At 40.2% G+C, this 26,726-nt stretch overlaps 1 protein-coding gene across 7 annotated transcripts in view; it reads right to left on the bottom strand.

The window, feature by feature from the left end:
• LOC140496238 (microtubule-associated serine/threonine-protein kinase 4-like) overlaps positions 1–26,726 on the bottom strand; it is a 475,527-nt gene that overhangs the window by 353,283 nt on the left and 95,518 nt on the right. For all 7 annotated transcript variants that reach the window (XM_072595744.1, XM_072595762.1, XM_072595752.1 and 4 more), the window contains exons 3-4: positions 15,586–15,739; positions 13,144–13,268 (exon numbers count right to left, since the gene is read on the bottom strand). In XM_072595744.1, the coding sequence (XP_072451845.1) occupies positions 13,144–13,268; positions 15,586–15,739 (279 nt within the window). The remainder of the gene's footprint in view (positions 1–13,143; positions 13,269–15,585; positions 15,740–26,726) is intronic.

Raw genomic sequence — 26,726 nt, 5'->3', positions numbered from 1 at the left:
GAAATAGAGTCTTGATTTCAAGCTTAGTAGAGAAGCACTTAGCATTGTGAAAACTCATTTTTCATCCCACACATTTGCACAAGGGAATTCTCTGAAGGTTCAATACATTATCTGCCATATCACAGTTAATTTTACTAGGTATTCAAAATCCTCTATCTGGTAAGTCATTCCATTAGAGGCCTTTAATAATTCTAAGCTACAAAATCTTTACATCTCAAACACTGACTGGTTTAGAGATACAAATTTGAGCACAAAAGAAAAATGATTTATAAGCTGCTCACTTCAATTCACGATTCAATGAACAGGTTTCTAACTGTGCAGACAATACCATTTTTCTTCAAAACATATTTCTTTTCAATTGTCAATTTTAATTTGTTTTGCCACAACTTTAAAATATTATTTGTTTTCAGATTCAAAATTGCTGATTGCATATAATGGCTCCATCTCCTGGATAGTTAAGGCAGCCATTCAGAACAGATTAAAGATTAAAACCATTTAATCACATTCTCCACTTTCCGTTTTCTTTGGGAGTTATGTTCCAGCTCCTAAAGTAACCCTTTAATAAATGAAGTTCCACACATTCAAGTGAATTATTCCACAGGCCATGTAAAAGAAATATGCACATTAGCTTTGCATAAATTGTCTCTTTATACGTATTCTCTTTGTGAAGAGATCATCAAAACTTAAAGTTCTATTGAAAATCTAACAAATATAAATAAAGCTAGATCTGCTAAAATAAAGCTCTTCCAAAACTATGGGCAGAATCTTGTCCTGGTATTTGAGAATCCTGCCTGCCAGCTGGAGAAACCCATGGTGCCTCAAATGCAGGAAGGCCCAAAGTACTGTACAAGACAATCAGGTAGTGGTGAGACCAATGGTGGGCCTTTCTATGGAATTAAGACCCAAAGGTGGCCATCCTACCCACTGAAAGACCTGGCCAGTCAAAGACCTGCAGATCTGGCACTCTACAACAGCACAGAGGAGACCATGTCTCCTGCCATTTGAACATGCTCACAGCCTCAGGGTTACTGAGGACCCAAACCACAGGTGAGCAATGTTGATGGAAGTGGTGGTAGGGGTGGTTTATAGGAGGAGGGGGAACACAGGGATGAGGGTAGGGGTGTCATTCTGACAAGGCAGCACCTCGCTTTCCTGAAGTCCATCCCTCTGTTGATCAAGCATGTACCTCACCCACAAGGTGACAAAGGATCCTGCACCATTCAGATTAGATTACTTACAGTGTGGAAACAGACCCTTCGGCCCAACAAGTCCACACCGACCCATTCCCTACATTTACCCCATCACTTAACACTATGGGCAATTTAGCATGGCCAATTCACCTAACCTGCACATTTTTGGACTGTGGGAGGAAACCGGAGCACCGGAGGAAACCCACGCAGACACGGGGAGAATGTGCAAACTCCACAGTCAGTCGCCTGAGGCGGGAATTGAACCCGGGTCTCTGGTGCTGTGAGGCAGCAGTGCTAACCACTGTGCCACCGTATTTAATATGCATGCTACACGGCAACAGGACAACTTGCAGATAGATTAATCCCAGAGGCAGCAGGATGAGGACTTTAAAGTGATCCTTAATTAGGGATGAGTCAGAAATATCAATAATAGACCTTCCTTCGCACAATGTTAGTTTGATGGAGGCAAGAATTAAAGACAGACAAAATCCTGCCTTTTAATACCACTTGAACTCATCCCCAATCAGAGTAAAAGATTCTGCCCTATCTGACTTCGCAAAAGTTTGGGGGTGGGGGGATTTCACGGGGCTGCAAGAGCAGGAAATGTGTCAGGCACATTTCTGGCTTTATGCTTACTGGTTTGGACTCTGTAGGTCAGTGAGGAATCTTCAGTCAATGGTTAAAGAGTTAGGCAGTTTATCGCACTGCCAGCCTCTGCAAAATGACTTGTTTAGAGAACTACAATGGGACAGGTTGGCAGTCTCCTCTCTAAAGCCAATAGGTGTAACAGAAGTAGGTAATTCAGCCCATTGAGTCTGCTTAACTATTCAATGAGATCATGACTGATCTAATCATCCTCAATGCCACTCTTCTGCCTCTTTCCCATATTCCCCAATTACCATGCTGATTAAAAATCTGTCTAATTTAGGCTTGATTATGTTGGATGACCCAGCCAATTCTGAGATCATGACGTTTAGTTTTAGACACTGCCACAAAGGGAAACAATTAGCCAATCAAGTCTTCCAACAGTCTTGTATATTTGAATAATATTGCCCCTCCTTCATCCACACCCTACTCAATCTCTTCTCATTAGAAAGTCCCTCCATACTCAGGATTAATTTAGTGGACCTTCTTTGGATAGCCTCCAATGCCAGTGAATCTCTACTTAAGTAATGGGACCAAAACGGTTCACAGTATTCCAGCTTTGGTCTAATTAGTGCCTTATTTAGTTTTAAACAGACTTCCCTATTTTTTTGCTCCATTCCCTTTAAAATAAAGGCCAACATTCCATTTGCTTTCCTGATTACCTGCTGAACTTGCATGCCAGTTCTTTCAGATTTATGCACAAGGATCCCAAATCCCCTGTGCTGTATCTTTCTATATCTTTCTCCATTTAACTAGAATTCAACTGAACTATTCTTCCTGCTAAAACTGCTTAACCTCAGACTTCCCAAGATTACATTGCATCTGCCAAGTTTTTGCCCACTCGCAAAATGCATCCAGATCCCTCTGCAGACTTGGCGTGTTACCCTCATGCCTTGCATTCCCATATGCCTTTATGCCATCCACAAACTTGGCTACAGTACATTCATTTTGTTCATCCAAATCATTTACAGTAAATAACTGTGACCCCAGCACTGACTCCTGTGATCACCACCAGTTACAGGTCACCATTCTGAAATTGTCCCCCTTATCACAACTCTGTCTTCTTTTTGTTGGATAATCCTCATTTTCTCATTTAGCAAACCATTCATATAAAACTGCTTCTGCACTCTCTACAATACATCCAAATCCTTCCTATAATTTCGGTCCTGGTGTATAGGTATCAGTGTTGGACTGGGGTGGACAAAGTCAAAAGTCACATGACACCAGGTTAAAGTACGAGTTTATTTGAAATCACAAGCTTTTGGAGTGCTGCTCCTTCGATGGGTGAAGCTGTAAAGCCTCGTGTCATGTGATTTCTGACTTCCTATACTGTGGCATCCAAAACTACACAAAAAAAAACTCCAAATGAGGTCTAACCAGCGTCTTGTACTAGTTCAGCATCGCCGCATTGCTCTTGCACTCTATGGCCCTAATAATAAGGCTGATAACACTGTCCATTTTATTAGTGCACTCTCCACCTGTCCAGCCAACCACAATGAACTCTTCACACATGCATCTAAGTACCTCTGCTCCTTTGCACCCTTTAGAGTTGTACCTATTATATCTCCTATTTATATTGTCTTTCAGTGTTCTTTCCACCGAAATGATCCAACCATTCCAACAGGAGAAAGTGAGGACTGCAGATGCTGGACATCAGAGTTGAGTGTGGGGTGCTGGAAAAGCATAGCAGGTCAGGCAGCATCCAAGGAGCAGGAGGATCAACATTTTGGGCATAAGCCCTTCATCAGTCCATTCCTAATGAAGGGCTTATGCCTGAAACTTTGATTCTCCTGCTCCTCAGGTACTGCCTGACCTGCTGCGCTTTTCCAGCACCACACTCTCAACCATTCCAGGAACCTGTCAATGCTTTTAGAGTTCCACACGGTCATCCTCCCAGTTTGCAATTCTTCCAAGTTTACTGTCATCTACAAACTTGGAAACTGCCCTCTAGATTATCGATATATATCCAGAAAAGCAAAGGTCCCAATACCAATCCCTGGGCAACATCTCTTCAAACCTCCCTCCAGTCCAAAAAAAAATCCATCCTCTGTCACTCTCTATCTTCTATCATTCAGCCAATTTTGCATGTATGTTGCTAATGTTCCTTCTAGACCACAAGCTATAAAATTTCCTCAAACTATTGGAGGCTCTGAATCAAAAGACTTTGGAAATCGATGTATACCACATCAAGTGTTAACTTGATTGACCCTTTCTGTTATCAAAAATTCCAGTAAGTCAGTCAAATATTATTTTCCCTTTAGAAATTCAAGCTGACTCTTCCAAATCAACCCACTGTTTTTCATGTGATTATTCATTCTGTCCTGAATAATTGTTGCAAGAAATTTCCCCACAGTTAAGCCAACTGGTCTAACTTGGGGAGTATTCCACCACATGGAGGAAATGACCTAGTGGTATTATCACCGGACTACTAATCCAGACAATATTCTAGGGACCTGGGTTTGAATGGTGGAATTTGAATTTTTTTAAAAAGCTTGAATTTAAAATCTAACGACCACGGTGGCTCAAATGGTTAGCACTGCTGCCTCACAGCGCCAGGGAACCGGGTTTGATTCCCAACTCAGGCAACCATCTGTCTGGAGTTTGCACATTCTCCCCGTGTCTGTGTGGGTTTCCTCAGGGTGCTCCACTTTCCTCCCACAATCTAAAAGACGTGCAGGTTAGGTGAATTGGCCATGCTAAATTGCCCATTGTGTTCAGGGATGTGTCGGTTAGGTGTATTAGTCAGGGGTAAATATCAGATATAGGGGAATGGGTGTGGGTGGTTTACTCTTCAGAGTGTCGGTGTGGATTCGTTGGGCCGAAGGGCCTGTTTCCACACCATATGGATCCTATATCTATATCATTCTATGAATCAATTGCCGATTGTCAGGGAAAACCCATCCGATTTACTAATGCCCTTTACAGAAGGAAACTGCCATCCTCACCTGGTCTGGCCTCCATGTGACATCAGACCCACAGCAATGGGTCATTGATTCTCAACATCCCTCTGGGCAATTAAAGATGGACAATAAATGCTGGTCTAGCCAGAGACACCCTCATCATATGAATGAATAAAAAAAAATCCAGGCTTGTTTCTTATGGATTACTGATAGATTTTGAGGAGTCAGGTGGTATATTATTCCCTACAGGATTTCTAACCTGTGGGCGGCACGGTGGCACAGTGGTTAGCACTGCTGCCTCACAGCGCCAGAGACCCGGGTTCAATTCCCACCTCAGGCGACTCTCTGTGTGGAGTTTGCACATTCTCCCTGTGTCTGCGTGGGTTTCCTCCGGGTGCTCCGGTTTCCTCCCACACTCCAAAGATGTGCAGGTCAGGTGAATTGGCCACGCTAAATTGCCCGTAGTGTGAGGTAAGGGGTAGATGTAGGGGTATGGGTGGGTTGCGCTTCGGCGGGGCGGTGTGGACTTGTTGGGCCGAAGGGCCTGTTTCCTCACTGTAAGTAATCTAATCTAATCTAACCTCTGACCTTCACTTGCAGCCATCATTTTTATATGGCTAGTCCATTTCAGTTTTGCGTCAATGGTAATCACCAGGATATTTAAGGATAATGCCATTGAATGTCAAGGAACAGTGATTAGATTTTGTTTTGTTGGAAATGGTCATTGCCCAACATTTGTGTGACGCAGTTGTTACTTTCCACTTATCAGCTGAAACCTGAATGTTGCCCAGGTCTTTTTGTATTTGGATATGGACCACTTTAGTTAGCCTGTACCCTACACTAGCAGAGAAAATAGTGAAATCTATTACAATGGCCTACTCCTGCAGTCACATTTCTGTGTTGTATACTATAGTCTACCTACAGAAAGGCAGCTCATCATTAACTTCTCAATGTTTATTAAAGAAAAGTGGTAAATGCTTGTTGCATCAAAATGTTTTAAAGACTCATTCTCAAATAAAGTGGGATGGCATAAGGGATTTCAAGTTGAACTTTTAATACTAGCTGATGTATACAATGAAGCCAAAGCTAAAACAAATCACCACTTGTACGCTATTAAAGACAAATGATAGAACAAATGATCACACAAAAATATCTTCAAGAATACAGCTTTGCAATTCCTACTCAATCTCTCTGCACTGACCGTCAGCTCAAACTTTCTATTGTCCAGCTCAAACTCAATGAAATATCTCTGCACAGACATGAAATAGTTCAGATTCTTGGCATGATTTGGAGAGATACCCACACTTAGTCAGGATGTTTAGTAGCCTATTGTCCTCAGGATTCTCAAAACAAGCATCGGACAAAACCAGCAAGCAAATAAAAGCAAAGTATTAGGGTTGCTGGGAATATGAAATAAAAGCAAAGTGCTGGAAATCCTCAACAGTTCTGGCATCAGCTACGAAGAGAGAAATTGGGTTAACATTTCATATTGAATAGGATTGATTCGACAGATCCTTCACTCTTCAGAAGATTCATATTCAATCCAAAACATTAACTTGTGTTTCTCTCCATAGATGCTGCCAGGTATATTGAGTACTTCCAGCATTTTTTTATTTTAAGCAGCAGGCAGGGCAGCCTTCTCTTTGACCTGTAAGTTGCTTTAAAGGGTATGACAATATAGTGTGGGAGACTGCCTTCCTTTCAATGGTGCAGTAACTGACAACACTTTGGTTAGTGAAAGCAGAGATTTGGGTACAATGCCTTAATAGCTGTTAAATAATGTTTAATTCCTTCATAAAGGCACAAAAACCTTCAACAAATAGAATACTAATTATTGAGTTAAAAATGAACTCAGGAAATTTGAATACGTTGTTCAAAAATGGTCAAAAGTAATATCATTATCTATATTTATGTAATGAAGACAGAATGGAGAAAGGCTGGGAGGAGACATGAAAAGGGAGGGTGAAAAAAATTATTTTTGACATGTTGAAATTCTATTGTTACAAAACCAGCTAAACTTGTCTCACATCTCCAGGAGGTGCAATCACTTTAAACGTATCATAGTCTATGTATATATGACATACTAACAAATTTATTCCCTAGCTTAGATTGTGATAGTCACGCTTTGAGTTTATTCTATACGTATACTCCTAACAAATTGTGAAGTTGGCTCAAGAGGCAAAATGGCCTCCTCTTGTTCCTAATTTTTATGTTCACTACAATGTTAGTCAAAAATGTTTTACTCCCCATATTTCCAACTGACCCAATTGGAAATTACACTTTTTGTTTACAAATACTCATTAAGCATGTTTTAATTAGCTTATTGAACTTTAGTATTTCTGGAAAGAAACAAATTCGATGAAACTGTTCATTTTTCCCCAATCAAGACAATTCACAAGGGAAATTGAAGGAGAAAACCAGTTTCTCAGGGTCAAAGTCAACCTGCCTGGTTTAAACCATTTTTAAAAAATCTGGCAATTAATTATCAATCAGCATTAACTGGTGCATTGTTTAGATCAAAGTCTCTACTGATGACGTGATTCGGTGATGCCAGTGTTGGACTAGGGTGTACAAAGTTAAAAATCACAACACCTGATGAAGGAGTGTCACTCCGAAAGCTAGTGTGCTTCCAATTAAACCTGTTGGACTATAACCTGGTGGTGTGATTTTTAAGTTTCTACTGATGACAGTCTACTTGCCATCCAATCAGCACTTCCATGTAGTTTCAAGATTGGTTTTCTCCTTGAACTGGTATTCCCATGGTTTGTCATAAGGAGTGCAAGGCAAAAAGTTTGGACAAAAAGTGTCTGTTTCCAGCAATACTCAATTTCTGTAAGACTAAATGATTATTTACTGGAGTTTTGGGATGAGGTAACAGAGGAGGTTGAGGAGGACAACACTGACGATGTGGTGTGTGTAGGTTTTCAAAAGGCTTTGAGACAGTATTGCACAATAGTATGGTGGACAAAAAAAAAGGTTATAGAGCCATACAGCATGAAACAGACTCTTTGGTGCAACTAGGAGAAAGTGATAGACTACAGGATACTGGTGTCAAAAAGTGCTGCGCTGGAAAAGCACAGCAGGTCAGGCAGCAGAGGAGCAGGAGAATTGATGTTTCGGACATAAGCCCTTCATCAGGAATGTGGGGAGGGGGGAGATGCTGAAAGATTCACTCCACCCTCCACTCCTCTCACCTGAAAAATATGCCCTCTAGTCTTGAAGTCTACCCCCCTCCCCCCACAACAACCACCGAGGAAAAGCCGCCTGCCATTCATTTAGTTTTTGGAATAAGAGGGATATTACAATATGGAAAAAAGAAAGATTAACTGAGCAATAGGAAACAGAGCAGTGATAAATGAATGCTTTTTGGAATCGAGAAAGCTTTGTGTTAGAGTTCTCCAGTGGTCATTATAGGACTATTGCTCTATCAGTTTTTAATAATGACTAGTGTACAGGCAATAATTTCAGAATTTGTCAATGATACAGAATTTGGAAGCACCATGAACAGTAAGGAGAATAGTGTAGAACTTCAGGAAAGGACAAAGACAAATTGGTGGAATAGGTGAACAAGTGCAGGATGAAACTTAACAGTGTAAAGTGATTCATTTTGATCAGAAGAATGCAGTGACAGAGACAGAGTCCAAAAAAAGATATAATTCTAAAGAACATGAAAGAGTAGAGTGACTTAGGTATCGTTAGTTTGTGGAATTCTATTACCTGCTATGTACGGAGGCTGGATCATGGAATCTATTCAAGGCTGAGACAGTTTCATTTTTGATAGTAAAGGGAGCCAAGGAATGGGAAAATAGAGTTATGGCAGCAGCAAGATCAGCCGTAATCTTATCAAATGGCAGAGCAGGCTCAAGGGAGCTGAATTGCTTACTTGTGTTCCTAAGTTCAACTGACAGGGAACTTGAAAGTTGGACAAAAAAAACCCCTGGAAATAAATAAATAAATAGATGTGTACATAGATAAACCATTGATCTGCAAGTTGAGAACATGGTTAATAAAGATTACTGTATCCAACAGGTTTTATTAACAAGGACATTGGTATAACAGCATGGAACTTAAGTTAAACAATCATAGAACATGCAGTTGGCCTCCGCCAAATTAATTGCCAATTCTGGGTACCACGCTTTCGGAAAGATGTGAAGACAAAGAGAAGGGGCAAACGATCAATTCCAGGAATGCAGAACTTTAATTACATAGATTGAAGACATTGGAACTGGTTATCAAGCAGATGAGGGGTGATTTCATAATAGCATGCAAAATTAGAAGAATACAAGATAAGACAATCGTTATCTTACGTAACTCAGAGCACCAAGAGTGAATGTAAATCAGGGCCTGGTACATCAATGATTTCCACATACAGCTACATGTAGTATCAGTGTAAAATAAATAGTTTTGCTTTGCAGTCTAAACCTGAAGACAGAACTTGACTTTGCCTTTTCCTCGAACATTCTGTCCTGAACCCAAACTCAGTGTGGTAACCAATCATATGATAAAAGATGTGGGGATGCCAGTGTTGGACTGTGTGGACAAGGTGAGAAGTCACATGACACTAACAGGTTTATTTGTAATCTCAAGCTTTAGGAGTGCTACTTCTCCATCTGATCAAGTCAACTTTACCTGATGAGGGAGCAGCACTCCAAAAATATACAATTTCAAATAAACCTGTTGAACTGTAACCTGGTGTTGTGAGTTCTGATCATCATAAAAGATGGTAGCAATGACTGGATACACTGCCTCAAAAATTATTGAACCGGTCTTTTGTACCTTCATGCCTTGGAACAGAAGTTTGAACAACAAATCAATACTGTTAGGAACTAAGTTTCACATGAACAATACATGGATCGATTACTTGATTTCTTCCCATGGGAACTAAAAATGATATCCAACACTAATTATGGTTGAGAAAACATTACCATTTTGTAATCCTCATACAGTCCTGTAATTACATTTCCTCAACTTACTTCAGCCAGATCAATTAAATTTCAGAACTAACCGAAGCAAGAGGGAAAAACTCTGCTCTTCCATATCCTAACCCAAATTCTGTACACCCATCATCCTTGTGCTCACTAGCCTACACTGGCTTCCAGTAAATTAACACACCTAGTTTCAAAATTTCCATCCTTTCCTTAAATTTTACCATGTCTTTGCCTATCTCGGAAACTTTATCCAGTTCAACACAGAGGAGCAGAGATGAATACTAGGGAATTTATGCAAAATCTGCATCAAACCTTGGTTGGATGATAGTCAGAGCACTTTGTGCATTTCTAGTTGCCACTTTAGGAAAAGGATATGGATGTACTGAAGGTGCAGCAGATTTGCATGGATGATGCCAGCAATGCAACAGTATACATTTCAGAAAAGGATGGACCGGCTTGGTCTCTTCACACTTTAAAAAGAGTGACTGAGAGGTGGCTGAATAGGGGCCTTAATTATAAAAGGCATTAATAGATTGGATAGACAGAGGACGTTTCCTTTGTTGCAAACATCATAATCAAAGGTCATTAATGTAAGATAGCGAATTAATGTAAGATGGAATTCAGAAGAAGTTTCTTCACCCAAAGCGAGATCAGAATGTGGAGCCCACTGTATAGTTGAACTGAACAGTATAGGTTCAGTTAAGTGTAGCATGAGGGGAAGAAGGAATGCACGGTTACAATGGTGGGTTTGTGTGAAAAGTGGGAAGAGATTCGAGAGGATCACAAACACTAGCATGAGCTATTTGGTTTAAAGAGCCTATTTCTGTGCTGTATTAAAGGACATATACAAACATAGAAGCAGAAATAAACCATTCAGCCTACCAAGCTTAAGCCACCATTCACGGCTGATAATCCATTCATTGCCTTTTTCCTACACTAGTCCCATAATCCTTTATGTGATTGATGGCTTTCTAAATACTAATCTCTACTTTAGACACAATCAATGACCAAGCCCTCACATGTAGGGAATTACAAAGATTCATAAGCCTCTGAGTAAAACAATTCTTCATCTCAGTCTGAAATAATTTCCCAGTTGCTCTGAAAGTGTCCCCCCTGGTGCTGAATATCCTCTAACCAGTGTATTTGTGTCTACCCTGTCAAATCCTCTAATTATTCTGTTGGTCTTAATGACATCACTTCTCATTCTTCAAAAATCTAGGCTCATTTTCCTAAATCACTAACTTTTAATTTCTACGATCTCTCTTCTCATCTGCCCAGCCTCATCCTGATCCTGCCTTGCAGTGGTGGGCAGGAATCAGGGGGGTGAGCTACTCACTGCAGGATTGCTAACCTCTGACCTGCTGTTGTGGCCACAGTAACCTATATAGCTAGCTCAGCTTAGTTTCCCCCAAGGTTTACTACAGTAGGCAATCCAGCAATAATAATGCCATTGAGTGTCAAAGAATTATGGTTAGATCCGGTCTTGTTGGTAGGTTTTTGGTTTTGACAAGAGAGGACAATAGGAAGCTCAGAGGGACAGAAAGGTCATGGGCGTTTGCCCACAGATCATGGAAGGGGTCAGGAAAGGTTAATAAGGTAGTTAAGGCAGCATATGGGACACTTGTCTTTATCAACTGAGGCATAGATTATAAGAACCTGGAGGTTATGTTGGAGCTGTGTAAGATGTGGTTGAGGTGATGGCTGGAGTACGGTGTGCAGTTCTGGTTTCTGCATCATAAGGAGAATATGACTTCACTGGGGGGGGAGGCAGAGGAGATTCACCAGGATGTTTTGCCTGGGATGGAGCACTTTAGCTGTGAAGAGAAGCTGAATAGCTCAGGGGGTTTTCTTTGGCGCAGAGCAGGTTGAGGGGTCTCCTGACTGAGGTGCGTTACATTGAGGGGCACTGACAAAGTGGACAGAAAGCAGCTGCTCCCTTTAGTCGAAGGGTCAATAACAAGGGGCATAATGATAAGGTAAAAGGCAGGAGGATTAGAGGGGATTTACAGAAAAGCTTTTTCAGCCACAGGGCGGTGAGAATCTGGAACAGACTGCCTAGGAGGGTAGTTGAGGCCTTTAAAACTACTTCAATGACACTTAGAAATGTCATAACATTCATGGCTATGGGCCGAGAGCTTGAAAATGGGACAGGTTTAGATTTAGAGTTGCTTTAGCAGTACTGACTTGATGTGTCAAAGGGCTGCTTCTGTCCTGCAGAATTCTATCATTCTATGTTACCCCCTACATCATGAATTCCGATGTGATCTTGTTTTAAATCGTGAATCTTTTCAGATTTTCAAAGGCACATTAAGAGATTCCCTTTCCAAGAACAGTCCTCACCACCAGAAATTGTTGCTTAATTTATTTCATAGTTAGTTTCTGCTATTCAGGAGTCCATTCCATGGATTACTCTCTGCATACGAGACCTTTCTGACCCTTGTCCTCCAGTGCATTCATTTAACCCCATTCTTCTACTTTCGTGCTTTAAGTTGAAGTTATTTTCTGAAACCACATGACCAAGATCAGGCCAGCTAGTCTCAGGTCATATGAATCTAAGCGGCTTATTTAACCTGGGAATAATCAGCACAGATCGGATGGAGGACTCATTAATAAGCTTGAACTGAAACTGCCCAAGAGAAATGCTCCCCTATAAACATTTACACTTAGGAACTTAAAGGTGTTGGAAAAATGTTGGACAAAGTAGCAATAATGCATTTCACATTTCATATTTTCAAGGTTAAAAAGCAAAGAGAAAGGAATATGAAATAGGTCCAATTAAAATGAAGACGACTCAAAAGGAACAGAATTAAATAGTGTTTTATTGATACTGATCTCTTGTTTCAGGTTCTGATCTATCCATTTCTTTTCACATTTTTAAGCACCTGGATCCAATTCCTTAAAGCAGCACCTTTGGTGAAACTCATTTATTTCAGTATTACCAACCAACAGTATTCATCAGTTTTTTTGTAATGTCAAAGTCTCTGGCTCATTGTGACTATTTTTTTTTCAAGCCACAGGATACATGTTTATAATTCTGAAGTCTCCACACTGAGCTGTCCTTTGACAGTCTCTGTGCGAGTGGACAGCCAAACAGTGTCCCAGCCACTGTAACACATACATGCTGTAAGCTCACACTGATGCCAACAGTACCAAGTTAAACTCTCCTTCCTGGAAGGTCGAGAAATAGACATGCACATCACACACAGAAATGGAATCTTTTTGGTATCGTGCACCACTTTGGTGAAAATAAATCAGAGGAAGGGTGGGGTGATATAGGGAAGCGGTGGCAGTGGCCGGGGAAGGAACAGAACAGATAAAAAAATAAATAATAAATAATTTGAATAGCTTTTAATACTCTTATTTTACACTACTTTGGCAAATCTATCCATGATTCATTCTAATACATTTTACAAATACGTTAGAGATGATCATTCAATTACATTTTTCAAACATGCACAAAGCTAGAGAAGGTACACTTACCAAACTAGCAGTGAGGGAAGGAGCTGACTGACCCAGTGTCTGACTGTGCATGCGAATGAGATTTGTCGTTTCCAATGCCTGTTGCCATGAAAGCTGTGTGGAAGCAGGTGGAAGGAGGTATTTTCCTGAAGTTTAAAAAGAAGGTTTGACTGTGGTCAATCTAAGCAAGTAAAACACTTCTCTTGAAGAGCAGAACAGCATTTTTTCAAGCTGAATCTGAATATTTGTTTTGACATCCTTTAAATAACAGCAGATAAGAATTTCTCAACAAGTCAGATAATTCACAGTTTCCTACACAAGAAGCAGAAACCCAAAAAAATATGGTTCTCAGCAGTACCACAGTACCACTGGAGTGCTCTATTCCCAGATGCATGCTGAATTAGTGTGGCTTCTCATAGGCTAGCAGACATCAACTGACCTTATTGTTTGGAGACACCAGTGTTGAACTGGGGTGGACAAAGTTAAAGATCACAACACCAGGTTATAGTCCAACAGGTTTATTTGGAAGCACTAGCTTTTAAAGCACTGCTGCTTCATCAGGTGGTTACTATAACCTGGTGTTGAGATTTTTAACTGTGACCTCATTGTATTCAGGTGAGGAAGAGCTCGGATTAACCTGTGATCCTAGACAGTTTCCCAGCACATGTAAACATGGAATACACAGATGGCAATGTAGGTTCATACATGCAATTAACAACTTAGAAGGAGGTATCAGAATGAGAGTGGTTCTGTCAAAGTGCAGCTCAGCAACACTTTAGGAGAGAAGGGAAAGAAAATAGATCATGGGAGAGGCAAGTGAAAGGAAAAGTTACAAAGAAAAGTCAAGAGCAAAACATGCAAATCCAGCAATGAGAAATATAAACATCCCACCTCAATTGTATTGAAACAGAACACGTCTGGAGATACATGTTATATGTATGTATGTTAGCTTGCAGGTTTGTTTTTTGGACTTTTCGTCACTATACTGGGGAAGATCAGAGTGTGTTTCTGGTCAAGTGCTGGTGGTATGTCCCACCTCTATTTATAGGCCTTGGTTTCTTAAGGTGACTCATGTCATTTCCGGTTCTTTTTTTCAATAAACAAATCAATTTAGACCCCATCTACCTTCCCTTGAAAATGTAAAGAGAGAGGCGGGCCATATCACCAGCACTTCACCAGAGACTCTCACTGATGATGTTACCTAGTCATGGTGACGAAACATCTGAAAACAAACCTTCAAGCTCAGCGAGCTAACTTACAGACTTATCGACCTGAACTACAAATCTTCTCAAAAATTGCTAATGCACGTTATATCATCACATGTCATGTTATGACAGAGAATGACATTTTTTTCAAACATTTTTGCTTAGTCTCTTTTATTTGTCTCTACTAATCCCACTTGTTTTTCTCTAGATATTAATCTCTTTCACATTACTGACTTTATACTTCCTGGATTGGACTCTGCATATTTTGGTGAGGATTCTTTGGTCTGAATAGTTATAGAGTTCTTGCACTGTGAACAGATGCAAATGGAACAGCAATTCAAATCTAATGAAAATAATATGTATGAGCAAAAATAGGCCATTCAGCCCAGCAAGTCCATTCCACCCCATTCAATAAGATCATGGCTGATCTAACAGTCCTCAACTCTGCTTTCCTACCTCAACCCCGTTACCTTTGATTTACTTACTACTTAAAATTCGGTCCTTGAATATAGTTAATGACCCAGAGGTGACAGCTCTCTGCAGGAAAACATTCCATAGATTCACTACACTCTGAGAAGAACCTCCTCCTCATTGCTCTTTTAAAGGGTAATCCCTTACTGAGATTATGCTCTTTAGTCCTAGACTCTCCCACAAGGGGAAACAACCTGTCCTAATCTAAGAAACAAGCAAGGAGAAACTGAGGACTGCAGATGCTGGAGATCAGACACAGGAGTGTGGTGCTGGAAAAGCACAGCTGGGTAGGCAGCATCCGAGGAGCAGGACAATCAATGTTTCGGGCATAATCCCTTCCTGATGAAGGGTTTATGCCCGAAACATCGATTCTCCTGCTCCTCGGATGCTGCCTGACCTGCTGTACTTTTCCAGCACCACACTCTCGACTAAGAAACAAACAAGATTTGTATCAATAATGTGTGCTTGTGAGGTATTAGGTATTCACGCAAATGAAATTCCATTATATTAAAACAACTGGATGAATGAAAACATGTGGATTAAACTCTACAAAAGTAGGCAAACATTCCACTTCTATAAAATAAACAATCAGGTAAATAATGTCTAGATAAAGATTATCATTCAATTCAAAATAAACCTTTACAGGGGAGTATTCTCAGTCATAAAACAAAATTACCATAGAAGCAAACACAAACCCTTTCCAAAATTTATCATATAACGAGTAAATAATTACACAAATATTTCCAAAGCACTGTTGAATTTCAAAAAGGATTTCTTTTTAACATACCAGTCAAAGCTCCTCCCAAACTGCCTCTTCTCAAGTACTTTGCATCTTCACTGAGCTGTCTCTTATATTTCAAGGCCTTTCCTGTACCAAAAGAAACATCAGGATTGCTGGACTTGCGAAATGGAAAGGATGGTGGGTACAAGATGTGGTCAAACTGAAAGGGAGAAAGAAAAGACATTGGTGAATTTTGCAGTAGACAGATAAAACAGTGAAAAGTTTCCAGTTTCACATTTAGAAGATAAGAACATAAAACCTAGGAGCAGGAGTGGCCAATTCAGCCCCTCAAGCTCATGTCGCTATTTGATACAATCATGGCTGATCTCATCTCAGCCTCAACTCCACTCTCCTGCCTGCCGACTCTCCCCCTTCAACCCATCACTATCCCCTCCTTAAATGTACTCAATGTCCCAGCATCCTCCACACTCTCGGGCAGTGATTTCTACAGATTCACAACCCTCCAAGTGAAGAAATTTCTCATCTCTCTTAAATTTGCTACCCTTTATCCTAAAACTGTGACCTCTCATTCTAGCTTGCTCGACAAGAGGAAACATCTCCTCTACATTTAATTTGTCAAGCAGATAAACACAAGTGCCCATTTAGCCTCTTCACATCTCCCTTTGTGCTCTTGGACAAGGCATCAGGAATAGGCTCATTAGCCCTTTGAGCCAGTGCCCAATCAGTGCTGTTCCCATTATGAACACTACTCATTTCAGCCTATTACTAATTGTTTAGCACTATTATTCATCTTAATAGGCTCACTTAGTCTACATGGAGGCAAAAGGGCAAGAAAATATATGGGAAGATATTTGTTATGGGTAGACAGCTGTGCCAACCTTTCTGGGCATACTGGATTTGATTTCTAACTCAGTTTGGTAGTCCTCCATGATTCAGAGTTACAAGCTGACAAGCATGATGGATTTTGACAGTTGAATGCTGAAAATTTATGAGATTTGTTGCTTAAAAGATACACATCTACACCTACAGGCTGTCCTGGTTAAGTTTATGTATAATGATCAGGATACAAGCTGCAATCATCAGATGCTGTACAAGGTAGCTGACAAATGCTCAACAATGTTTTCCTTAAGCGATTGTCCAGCTACAATTCTCCTTCCCACAATGCCAACTTCAGGTTTCTTACATTCTGCCAGGAAAGCAAATTTAATCTTACTATCTGGAATTATTCTCAGATTCCCTAAGAACTGCTTTTCAAACAGTCAGCTCCTCCTTTAATTCTGCCCAGTTAAGCATCCCTCATTTTAATTGCTCCACCAAGGGCAGTTGTGTATGTTTCTAATCTCTGGAATCCCCTCACTAAACCTCTTCACCTCACTTTCTTCAAGTTGTTCCTTAATATCCACCTCCTGCTTATGTGGCTCAGCATTGTTCATCAATGCTCGGATGAAGTGTCTGGGGATATTTTAATATTGTGAAGGTGCTACATGCATACAAACTGCTGTCAAAAGAACAGAAAGCTCACTACAAAGGAGTGGAAACAGGCAAGCTGCCTCACTTCTCAGGAGTCAGGCTTAAACTAGGAATCAAATACTTGTCACTCATAATAAAATTCAAATTTGCTAATTAATTTCCATATCTAATCAGGAACCTCCTTTGAATTGACAAAACAAAGAACTAGACATTCTGTTTAACTAGTACTTCTTATAAAATTTAATGCCAGGTCTTTTTTTTTTCCCTTTATTTGCAGAAAAAAACATGCTATTCAAAAACCAATTTCCCTAAAGGTTGACTTCAGAGAATATTCAAGCTTCACAACCAAAACCTTTTCAATGCATGCAAATACTGACTGCATCAGTGAGCAGTAACACCAGAGAGTTGGCTACACTGAAACAACACAGATTGCAAACCTAGAAGTGGGCAGTCAGCAGACTGAAGCTACACTGTGTCTTGCTGTTGGTTGCACTGCAGACAGTGACAAAGGAGCTTTGTGCACAAATGTTTATCTATATCTGTCCTCTATTAGCCCCAAGGAAAAACTGGGGAGAAAAGTTCTAAAGTGCACACAGGTTGCATGACCATGACCCAACTTGTTAAACCTAACAGTTTTGCTTCAACAGGCTTCCAAAATTGCTTTAAGGCAATATTAAAGCATTAGTACAAATCTTACTATGACTTATACAAGTTCTAACCATCTGCCTGTAAAAGCCATGCCGTTTCCCACTGTCTACCCACATGACAGTCAAATGATTTCAATTATCAAAGAATTTAGACAACATGCCAGTTTTACACTGCCCCCTTGACTGGAAAGTGTTCCTGTAAGTGTTTCCTTTGTTTAATTAAATTTTATTCCTCCTGCCACTGAAATAGCAATCATTCTAGCTGGTTCCTAAAGGAACACAGTAAAAATATAATAAAATAAATAAAGAAGTCATTTCAGTCAGTAGCAAGGCCAAATCATTCTTAAATTTTCCAGTAAAGATTCTTTAACTATTACCCGGAGGTCTGATAATAAAAACAGAATATCTATTTTATTTGGATGATTTTCACTGTTCCTTCCCATCTCAGGCTAATAGAAATATTCTCAAAATATTCAACAAAACGAGTCTGGAAAATGGGACTAGATTAGGTTGGGATATCTGGTTGGCATGGATGAGTTGACCAAAGGGTCTGTTTCTGTCCTGTACATCTCCATGACTATGACTTTAAAATACAATGATATTGAAAACATCTATATTAATTTAAAAATAGTACTTTAGCTTCTGTCTAAATTTAATCCTTTTCCAAAGCCACAATGGGCTTATTGTTTGCTCAGTTATAAACTGAATAACGTAAATTCTATTTTTTTTTTACCTTCCCTCCAACAGAGGATCAGAAGTGGGAAAGCTTCCCAAAGACTGCACTATGTTCAGCATCATTCATGACTTCTCAGTTACTGAAGCAGTCCACATCCAAATGCAACAATATCTGAACAATATCCAGGCTTGGGGTGACAAGTGGCAAGTAACATTCATACCACATAAATACCAGGCAATGGCTGTTTCCTATAAGAGACAATCTAACTAACACCCCTTGAGATTCAATAGTATGAGCATCACTGAATCCTCCACTTCAATATCCTGGGGGTTACCATTGACCAGAAACTCAAAGGGGCTTGGCGCATAAACACAATGGCTACAAGAGCAGGTCAGAGGCTATGAATATTGCGGCAACTATCTCAAAACCTAACTCTCAAAACCTCTCCACCATCTGCAAGTCAGGAATGGAATGTTCCCCACTTGCCTGGATGGGTGCAGCTCCAACACTCAAGAAGCTTGACACCATCCAGAACAAAGCAACCTGCTTGATTGGAACCACCTTCACAAACATCCATTCCCTCCTCCACTGATGCTCTGTAGCAGCAGTGCACATCATCTACAACATACACTGCAGAAATTGACCAAAGATCCTCATACAGCACCTTACAAACATACAACTATTTCCATCAAGGAGGACAGGGGCAGATAGTACATATGAACTCCATCACCTTCAAGTTCCCCTCCAAGCTACTGATCATCCTGACTTGGAAATATAGCACAGATCCTTCATGGTCACTTGGTCAAAGTCCTGGAATTCTCTTCCAAAGAGCATTGTGGGTCAACCTACAGGATGTGGATTACAGTGGTTCAAAAAGGCAGCTGACCACCACCCTCAAGGGCAACTAGGGATGGGTAATAAATGCTGGCCAGCCAGTAATACCCATATTCCAAGGGTGAATTTAAAAAATTAATTAATATCTCACTCAATCATCCAATATTCCTTGAATTTTCTTTTGTTGTTATAACTTCTCATTTCTGACAAGCAACAAATATCCTGTCAAGGAAAGTCTGGTTACCTCAAAAATAAAAGATGAACAATCAGAAGGTGCCATTTCAGCTTTGCAGTTCAGTAATTTATCGCAAGCAGACAAATTGCCCAGAGTATATTCCAAACACCCAGGATAATAAGATAGCAATACTTTGGACAGCTTCTCTAAACTCAAAGTAAAATGACTATGGGAATATTAATTCTGCCCAGTGATAAGCCCACAACACACTATATTCTCCCACATCCATTGTCCAAATTTTTCAAACAGTGTTTCACATGCCTAGATCCCAAACTCTGAATTTCTTCTTGAAACCCCTTCACCTCTCATTTTTTAGACTCAACTTAAAACTGATCTCTATGGCCAAACATTTTAAAGCTATATCCTGTCTCCTCCCTAAGCCTAAAGTCAATTTCTGTTCATTATATCCACGTGAAGCAACTTGACCATCTTTAATATGTTGTTAGAGATGCTGTACAATTCTTGTTATTTTTAACTATGTTAGCACTTCACCTAGTTATTTCCATGCTCTCTTCTTTAAATACATGGCTGAAAGGGAATCTAACATTCCATATGGAATTGAAACAATAGCAACTTAACTGGAAAAGTCAAGGTATAAAAGATATTCACACAAGAATGTAGAGTTTGGAATATTCACCTGTTTTAATGCAAATCTATCAGAGTCAATACGCCTTCATACCTCAGTCCTCAGTACCTGTCCTCACATTGTGAAACCGCAAACTTTTATTCCAGTTTCCTAGCCAGGAAACATTTTCTCAGCACCTGTCTTGTCAAGCTCCATAAGATATTAAGTATTTCAGCCAGATCACCTTTCTATTCTTCTCACAATTCTCTCTTCTAAATTCAAGAGAATATGGCCTCGTCTAATTAATCTCTCCTCATAGAGCAACATTCTCAGCCCAGAAAATTTATTTCTGTCGGAAAAGGTCACTGGATTGGAAACGTTAACTGTTTTCTCCAGCAATTTCTGTTTCAGATTTCCAGCATCTAGATCTCTGCTTTAAAATATTTCTACTGGTGACTGCGTTTATTGGAAATTTGTTTAATGCATATAAAAATTGAAACACTTCAGAAAACCTGCAAGTGGGATTTACAGCATTAGTCCATGATTCAATATGTACATTATTACAGAAAAGAACTATTAGGACTATACAGTCAACTTACAATGACCCTTGACAGAGAACATGAAAACTGGTTCTCTTGATCCAGCATGTTTACTGTTCTAGGTATCTTTTATTTATAATGTTGAATAAAAATTCAATTGAACGGCATTCACTCCTCTGCTTCAAATGTCATCTGGAATTGCATTTTCACCAACAGAAACAATGGCAGTAATTAAAGCTAAATAGATTTACATTTGTTGTTTGGGAAAAGAGTAAATGCATAATGCAAAAGAAAGCTTTGCTTTTTAAGACCCTTTAACTGCCAATAATTTCTCAATTAGATGAATTGCTAGGTAATAACATGTCACTACATTTTAAAGATTTCTACTATTAGTGCGTCTTTCATTAATTCATACACCTGTTCTAAAATTAACCCGGGGTAAAGAAAATTTAGCATGATCAGAGAAAGGAAATGTGGTTTCATTTACTATCTCATCAAAACCAATTCAAGGCAGGATTTATACACCTACTTGGCCAAAATCTAAGGTGTCATGATACTCTGCATCTTTTCAATCACAGTGAACACTTCAGCGCAAAGCATTCATGAGGGTCGCTTCAAAGCATTGCTAAGGTATGCCTTCAAATTTTGCCATTTCATTAACTATAAACATTTTAAACTGGGCTCCCAAATTAGCTAAACTTTCCAAAGGGACTCTAGTTGGGTACAAATGCTTTGATAAATTTGCCATTTGGGACTGTGGTGCTTTTCTTTTGTCATTAATGAGAATATTCCTTTCTGAACAGTCTTAGCACTTCGAAGAAAGAATGGTAGATCGTCTGATCAAGTGGAGCCATTACAGCAAAGGTTGGTGGATTCTCACTGTGCAACCTGGGCTTTACTGTTTAACAAGGTGATGGATCCAGTTCTACAATTTCTTAATTATTTCATTTTTCAACACTTTATTGGTCTTAAAAATACCTGCTACAAAAATTATAATCTTTACAGAATGCTGTTGATAAAGTTCTCACAATCTTGTTCAGTTTTTCATAACAGTTCAAAGAAAATTCAGAGAACCAAGAGTTGGAGGACAAACCCTGTCTGGGAATGTTGTTGGGTCACAGGTGCTGCCCTCCTTGGGTAGCACCTCCTCTTTGTTCTGATCAATCGAACGGTGACTGGGAGGCTGCCTCTAGGTTAGAGACAAAAAAAAAAGCTACAGATGCTAGAATCCAAAGTAGACAAACAGGAGGCTGGAAGAACACAGCAAGTCAGGCAGCATCAGGAGGTGGAGAAGCAGGTGGGGTGGAGTAGGGGTGGTACTTACTACACCATCAGCAAAATGCTAACAATATGGCACCTAATTGGGGATTTACTAAATAAACTGGTTGCTTGCCTTTTGGAGCAGGCAGGCTCTCCCTCCATATTCAGACCCACTAACAGTAAAATGGTGGCATCAGGGAGTTGTATACACACAGCTCCTTCCATCTTTTTCAATGCCCCTATCTCCCACTCTGCTTTCTGGAGATCAAAAATCTTCCTGGCCAATGTTTGGAGGAGAGAACAGCATTCAGCAGTGCTGCATTAAGCATTGCTCATAAAATCCATTAATCAGAGAACGGTTGCAACACAGAAGGAGCTTATTCAGCCCATCAAATTGTGTGTTGGCTCTAGGCAAAAGCAACTCACCTAGACCAAATCTCCACTCTAAAGTTTTCCAACCTCAATTCTCTTCTTGTACCCACTCCAGCCCTTCCCCATAGTAGTCCCCACATCCTCTCTGTTCAGTCTAACTCTGTCTAACACCAGTCCAATTTTCTTTTGAAAGTCATGACTGAATTTGTGGCCACCACACACACAGGCAATGTATTCTAAATCATAACCATTCACTCCGTAAGTATTTTCCCTCATTTCACCGTTGGCTCCTTCATTAATCATCTTCAATCGGGGACCTCTAGTTCTCAATCTTCCATTAATGAGAAACTTCTCCACATCTACTCTGCTTCCAAATTTATTTTGGAAATGGGATGCCCAGAACTGGATGCAATGATGCAGTTTAAACGGATCTACTGTCTCAAAATGGTTTATTATAATCTCTATGTTGCAAGCTTGAAGGACAACAGCCTGACTTGTACGATGTCTTTACTGTACTGTCTGTAAAATGATGCCTGCTGTGGTAGAGGTCACATAAGCATAACCAGCCAGAAAACACAATAGTAATAAACATTAGTACAATATTTCATTTCTATCTCAAACATTGCCCTTTGCATGAAGAAAATTTTTTAAAAATGCATACACTATCATTTACATTGTGATTTACCATAGTTAACTATTTCTGCACTCAACTGTTCTGAATAATTAGCAATTAGCTATTCTTATCATTCTCTGTAAATGCATTATCAACAATCTTTAAATTATGCCAGTTTGTTAAAATATGCACGTCCATGATCATAGGCTGTTCACGTGAGTAATGTTCCTTCCCAGTGGGTACCATTCTTGTGTCATTTGTTATTGCTGCTGTTCCACTTCTGATGTTGGAGTGCTGTGGACACTGGGACTGATAGTTGATCTGCGGTCTCCAGTTGAAAGGTTCACATTTTCCTGATGGGCCATTTGCATTAAAGGATCAACTCCAAAAGCTGTGGCAAGTAACTGTGGTTGCAATGGCATATCTGGTCATTCACTTCCACGATCAAGGTGACAACTGCTATATGCAGGTCACAAGTTACCATTGGGGTTGACCCTTGTTAAATCCTGATGGTTGCTATCCTGACTGATTCCCCAATACTCAACTTTAGCAATGGTTTGGCAATGTATGAAATTTGGCTGTTATTTCAACTTCATTTTGGCATCCACGCCTGTTACTACCAGCTTCAGCACAATACTAGTTATCATATGCCTTCCCACTTTCAGTAGATGTATAACTACATAGAAGGATTGTCTCAACTTACAGACTGGCCAAAGAACTACATGCAAGACTGAAATACCTAGAAGAAGAGTCACAGCACTCCATCCACTCCACCCAGGAATTCCTATAAATCAAAACACCAAAATAGAGGAAGAGGAAGCAATGATCTCATTCAATGTAACAACACTATTCACCTCCATCAACATCAACCTGGCAAAGGAAACACTTACCACACTTTTAGAAGAGACCATCACACACACACCAACCACCATCAATCACATTACCAACGAAAACATCATGAAGCTAGTGGACCTGTGCCTCACCACCCACTTCACTTTCAACAACATAGTCTACACACAAATCAACGGCACACCCATGGGACCTCTGCTATCAGGATTCATAGCAGAAGCGGTAATGCAAAGACTAGAACAAACAGCCCTACCAACCATCAAACCAAAAATTTGGGTCCGCTACGTAGATGACACCTTTGTCATCACAAAACGAAACAAGATAGAAGAGACATTTATCATCATCAACAACACCCTCACAGGCATAAAGTTCACCAAGGAGGAAGAAACCGACAACAAACTTGCATTCCTGGACATCACAGTTGAAAGAACGGACAACGGAGAACTACAAACCTGTGTATACAGAAAACCGACAAACACTGACCAAATACTTAACTACACCAGCAACCATCCCAACACAGACAAACAAAGCTGTAGCAGAACACTTCCAATGAGCCACATCACACTGCAGCACAGACGAACTTTGGAAAACAGAGGAGAACCACCTATACAACGTATTCAAGATGAACAGATACTCAAATAATACAGTGTGCAGATTCCTCAAGAACAAACCATGACAAGCAGACCAAACACAGCCAGAAACCCTAACCACCTTACCATACATCAAAGAAGTTTCAGAAATGACAGCAAGACTACTAAGACTCCTCTGAATCCTAGTAGCACACAAACCCACCAACAGTCTCAAACAAAAACTAACAAACTTAAAACACCCAGTACAACCCATGGACAAAACCAACGTCGTCTACAAAATTCCATGCAAGGACTGCCACAAACACTACGTAGGACAAACAGGAAGAAAGTTAGCCACCAGGATACACAAACACCAGCTAGCCACAAAAAGACACGACCCTCTCTCCCTCGTAGCCCTACACACTGATGAAAAAAAAACACTATTTCGACTGGGACAACACATCAATCCTGGGACAGGCTAAGCAAAGACATGCCAGAGAATTCCTAGAGGCCTGGCACTCCAACCACAACGCCATAAACGCATAGATCTAGATGCCATCTATCAACCCCTCAGAAAACAGGAAATGACATCACCACAAACCCCAGGAACCCCATCCAGGAGAAAGATATAAATAGAAAGGAGACAACAGCTTCACTTCACTTGGAGGTCGCCACTGATGATGTAACCTAGCCAGGTAATGAAACGTCTGGATATCAAACCTACAGTTCACCGAGAAACCTACACCCTATTGTCTCACATCTGTATTTGCTTGATTTTGGTAATTGTTCCTTTGAGGATTTCACTAGCACCTCAACCTCTCTTTGACTGATGTGGAGATGGTGTATGGCTTTGAATTTTCCAATTATTTATGAAGTGATTGAATTCTTCCCTTATGAACAGAGTGCCATTATCACTTGTCTCAATGACTAGCAAGTCGTAACAGTTTAATTCAGATAAATGCAAGGGCAGGAGTTACACAGTTGATGGTAAGGTCCTGGGGAGTGTTGTCAAATGGAGAGATGGAGGGATGTAGGTACTCAATTCCTTGAAAGTGGGGTCACAGATGGACAGGGTAGTGAAGAAGGCATTTAGTATGTTTGCTGAAAATGTGTTGCCGAAAAAGCGCAGCAGGTCAGGCCTTTGTTTGTCAGAGCACTGAGTACAGGAGTTGGCACTATGTTACAGCTCTACAAGACATTGGTATGGCCATATTTGGAATGCTGCATACAGTTCTGGTTGCCTTTCTATAGGCAGGATGGTATTAAACTGGAAAGGGTACAAAAAAGATTTACAAGGATGCTACCGAGACTGAAAGGTTTGAGTTATAAGGGTATGCTGGTACATTTTTCCTCGGAGTGTGGAGGTTGAAGGGCGACTTTAGAAGTTCATAGAATCATGAGGGGTTTGGATAAGGTGAATAGCCAAGGACTTATCCCAAGGGTGTCCATAACGAGCGGGCACAGGTTTAAGATGAGAGGGAAAAGATTTACAAGGGACTTGAGGGGCAACCTATTCACACAGAAGGTGGTGCGTATATGGAAGGAGCTTCCAGAGGAGAGAGAGTACAGGAGGGTACAATTACAACATTTAAAAGACGTTTAGACAAATACGTGGATAGGAAAGTTTTAGAGGGATACAGGTCAAATGCTGACAAATGAGATTAATTCAGTTTCGGATCCCTGGTCCATATGGATGAGTTGGGCTGAAGGGTCTGTTTCTGTGCAGTAGGACGCAATGAATCTATGACCAATCTGTTCTTTTAGGCATTCTACAATCTTACCAGGAGCCATTCAAATCAGCTATTTTACCTCCCAGAATACTCGTCTACGATGACAAGCTGCTGCAAGAGTGGAAAACCTACTCCCAGGTCCATTCAGGGGGTGTCTGGGATGTCATGGGTAATCAGTAACTCTCCAGCTTGATGTGTTTGGCATTCATTACAAGCACTGCACTGACCAGTGTTGTCTTTCATATCACTGTTCATGTCTAGCCTGTAGAACACTTGCTTACCTTCCTCAGACTCAACTTAACTCCTTAGTGGTTTGCTTGAAGGTATTTTAGCATCTCTGTTCTTAACTCCTCGAAGATAATGACCACTTTCTTTCAACAATGCACCATTCCTCTCTATCCCCAATATGCTTGTGGCCACAAAAATGTCTATGATGCTTTCAGACTGTTTTCTTCAATCTTTATGCTCTGCAACACTTTAGCTGCATTCTGTTGAATGGTTAGCTTGATCTGAACAAAACACTTGTCTGTTAGATTCAATCACACTCATAGCTTTGTATTGAATCTTGAACAGTTCATACTATCTTGCATCATTCTATGTTTTCTTCATCAGGAGATGATGCTCCCAAGAACATGTCAGTGATTTGGAACTCACTTGTATGTCACATTTAGATAGCATCTCTGAAGCTGGAGTAATGGTCTTTACAGATGCTTTGGAGCAGACAGTAGCAGAATGAGAAAAATGCTTTGAAGTGGCTAGTGATCAGAATCAACTGTCACTTTGCCTCTTCCAAGTGCATAGTTACAAAAATGTCTACGAGCAGCGGC

Source organism: Chiloscyllium punctatum, chromosome 2 (genome assembly GCF_047496795.1).
Source record: "Chiloscyllium punctatum isolate Juve2018m chromosome 2, sChiPun1.3, whole genome shotgun sequence".
Classification (NCBI taxonomy): domain Eukaryota; kingdom Metazoa; phylum Chordata; class Chondrichthyes; order Orectolobiformes; family Hemiscylliidae; genus Chiloscyllium; species Chiloscyllium punctatum.
The sequence above is the reverse complement of the archived record's forward strand: the minus strand, read 5'-3'. Positions and strand labels throughout refer to the sequence as shown.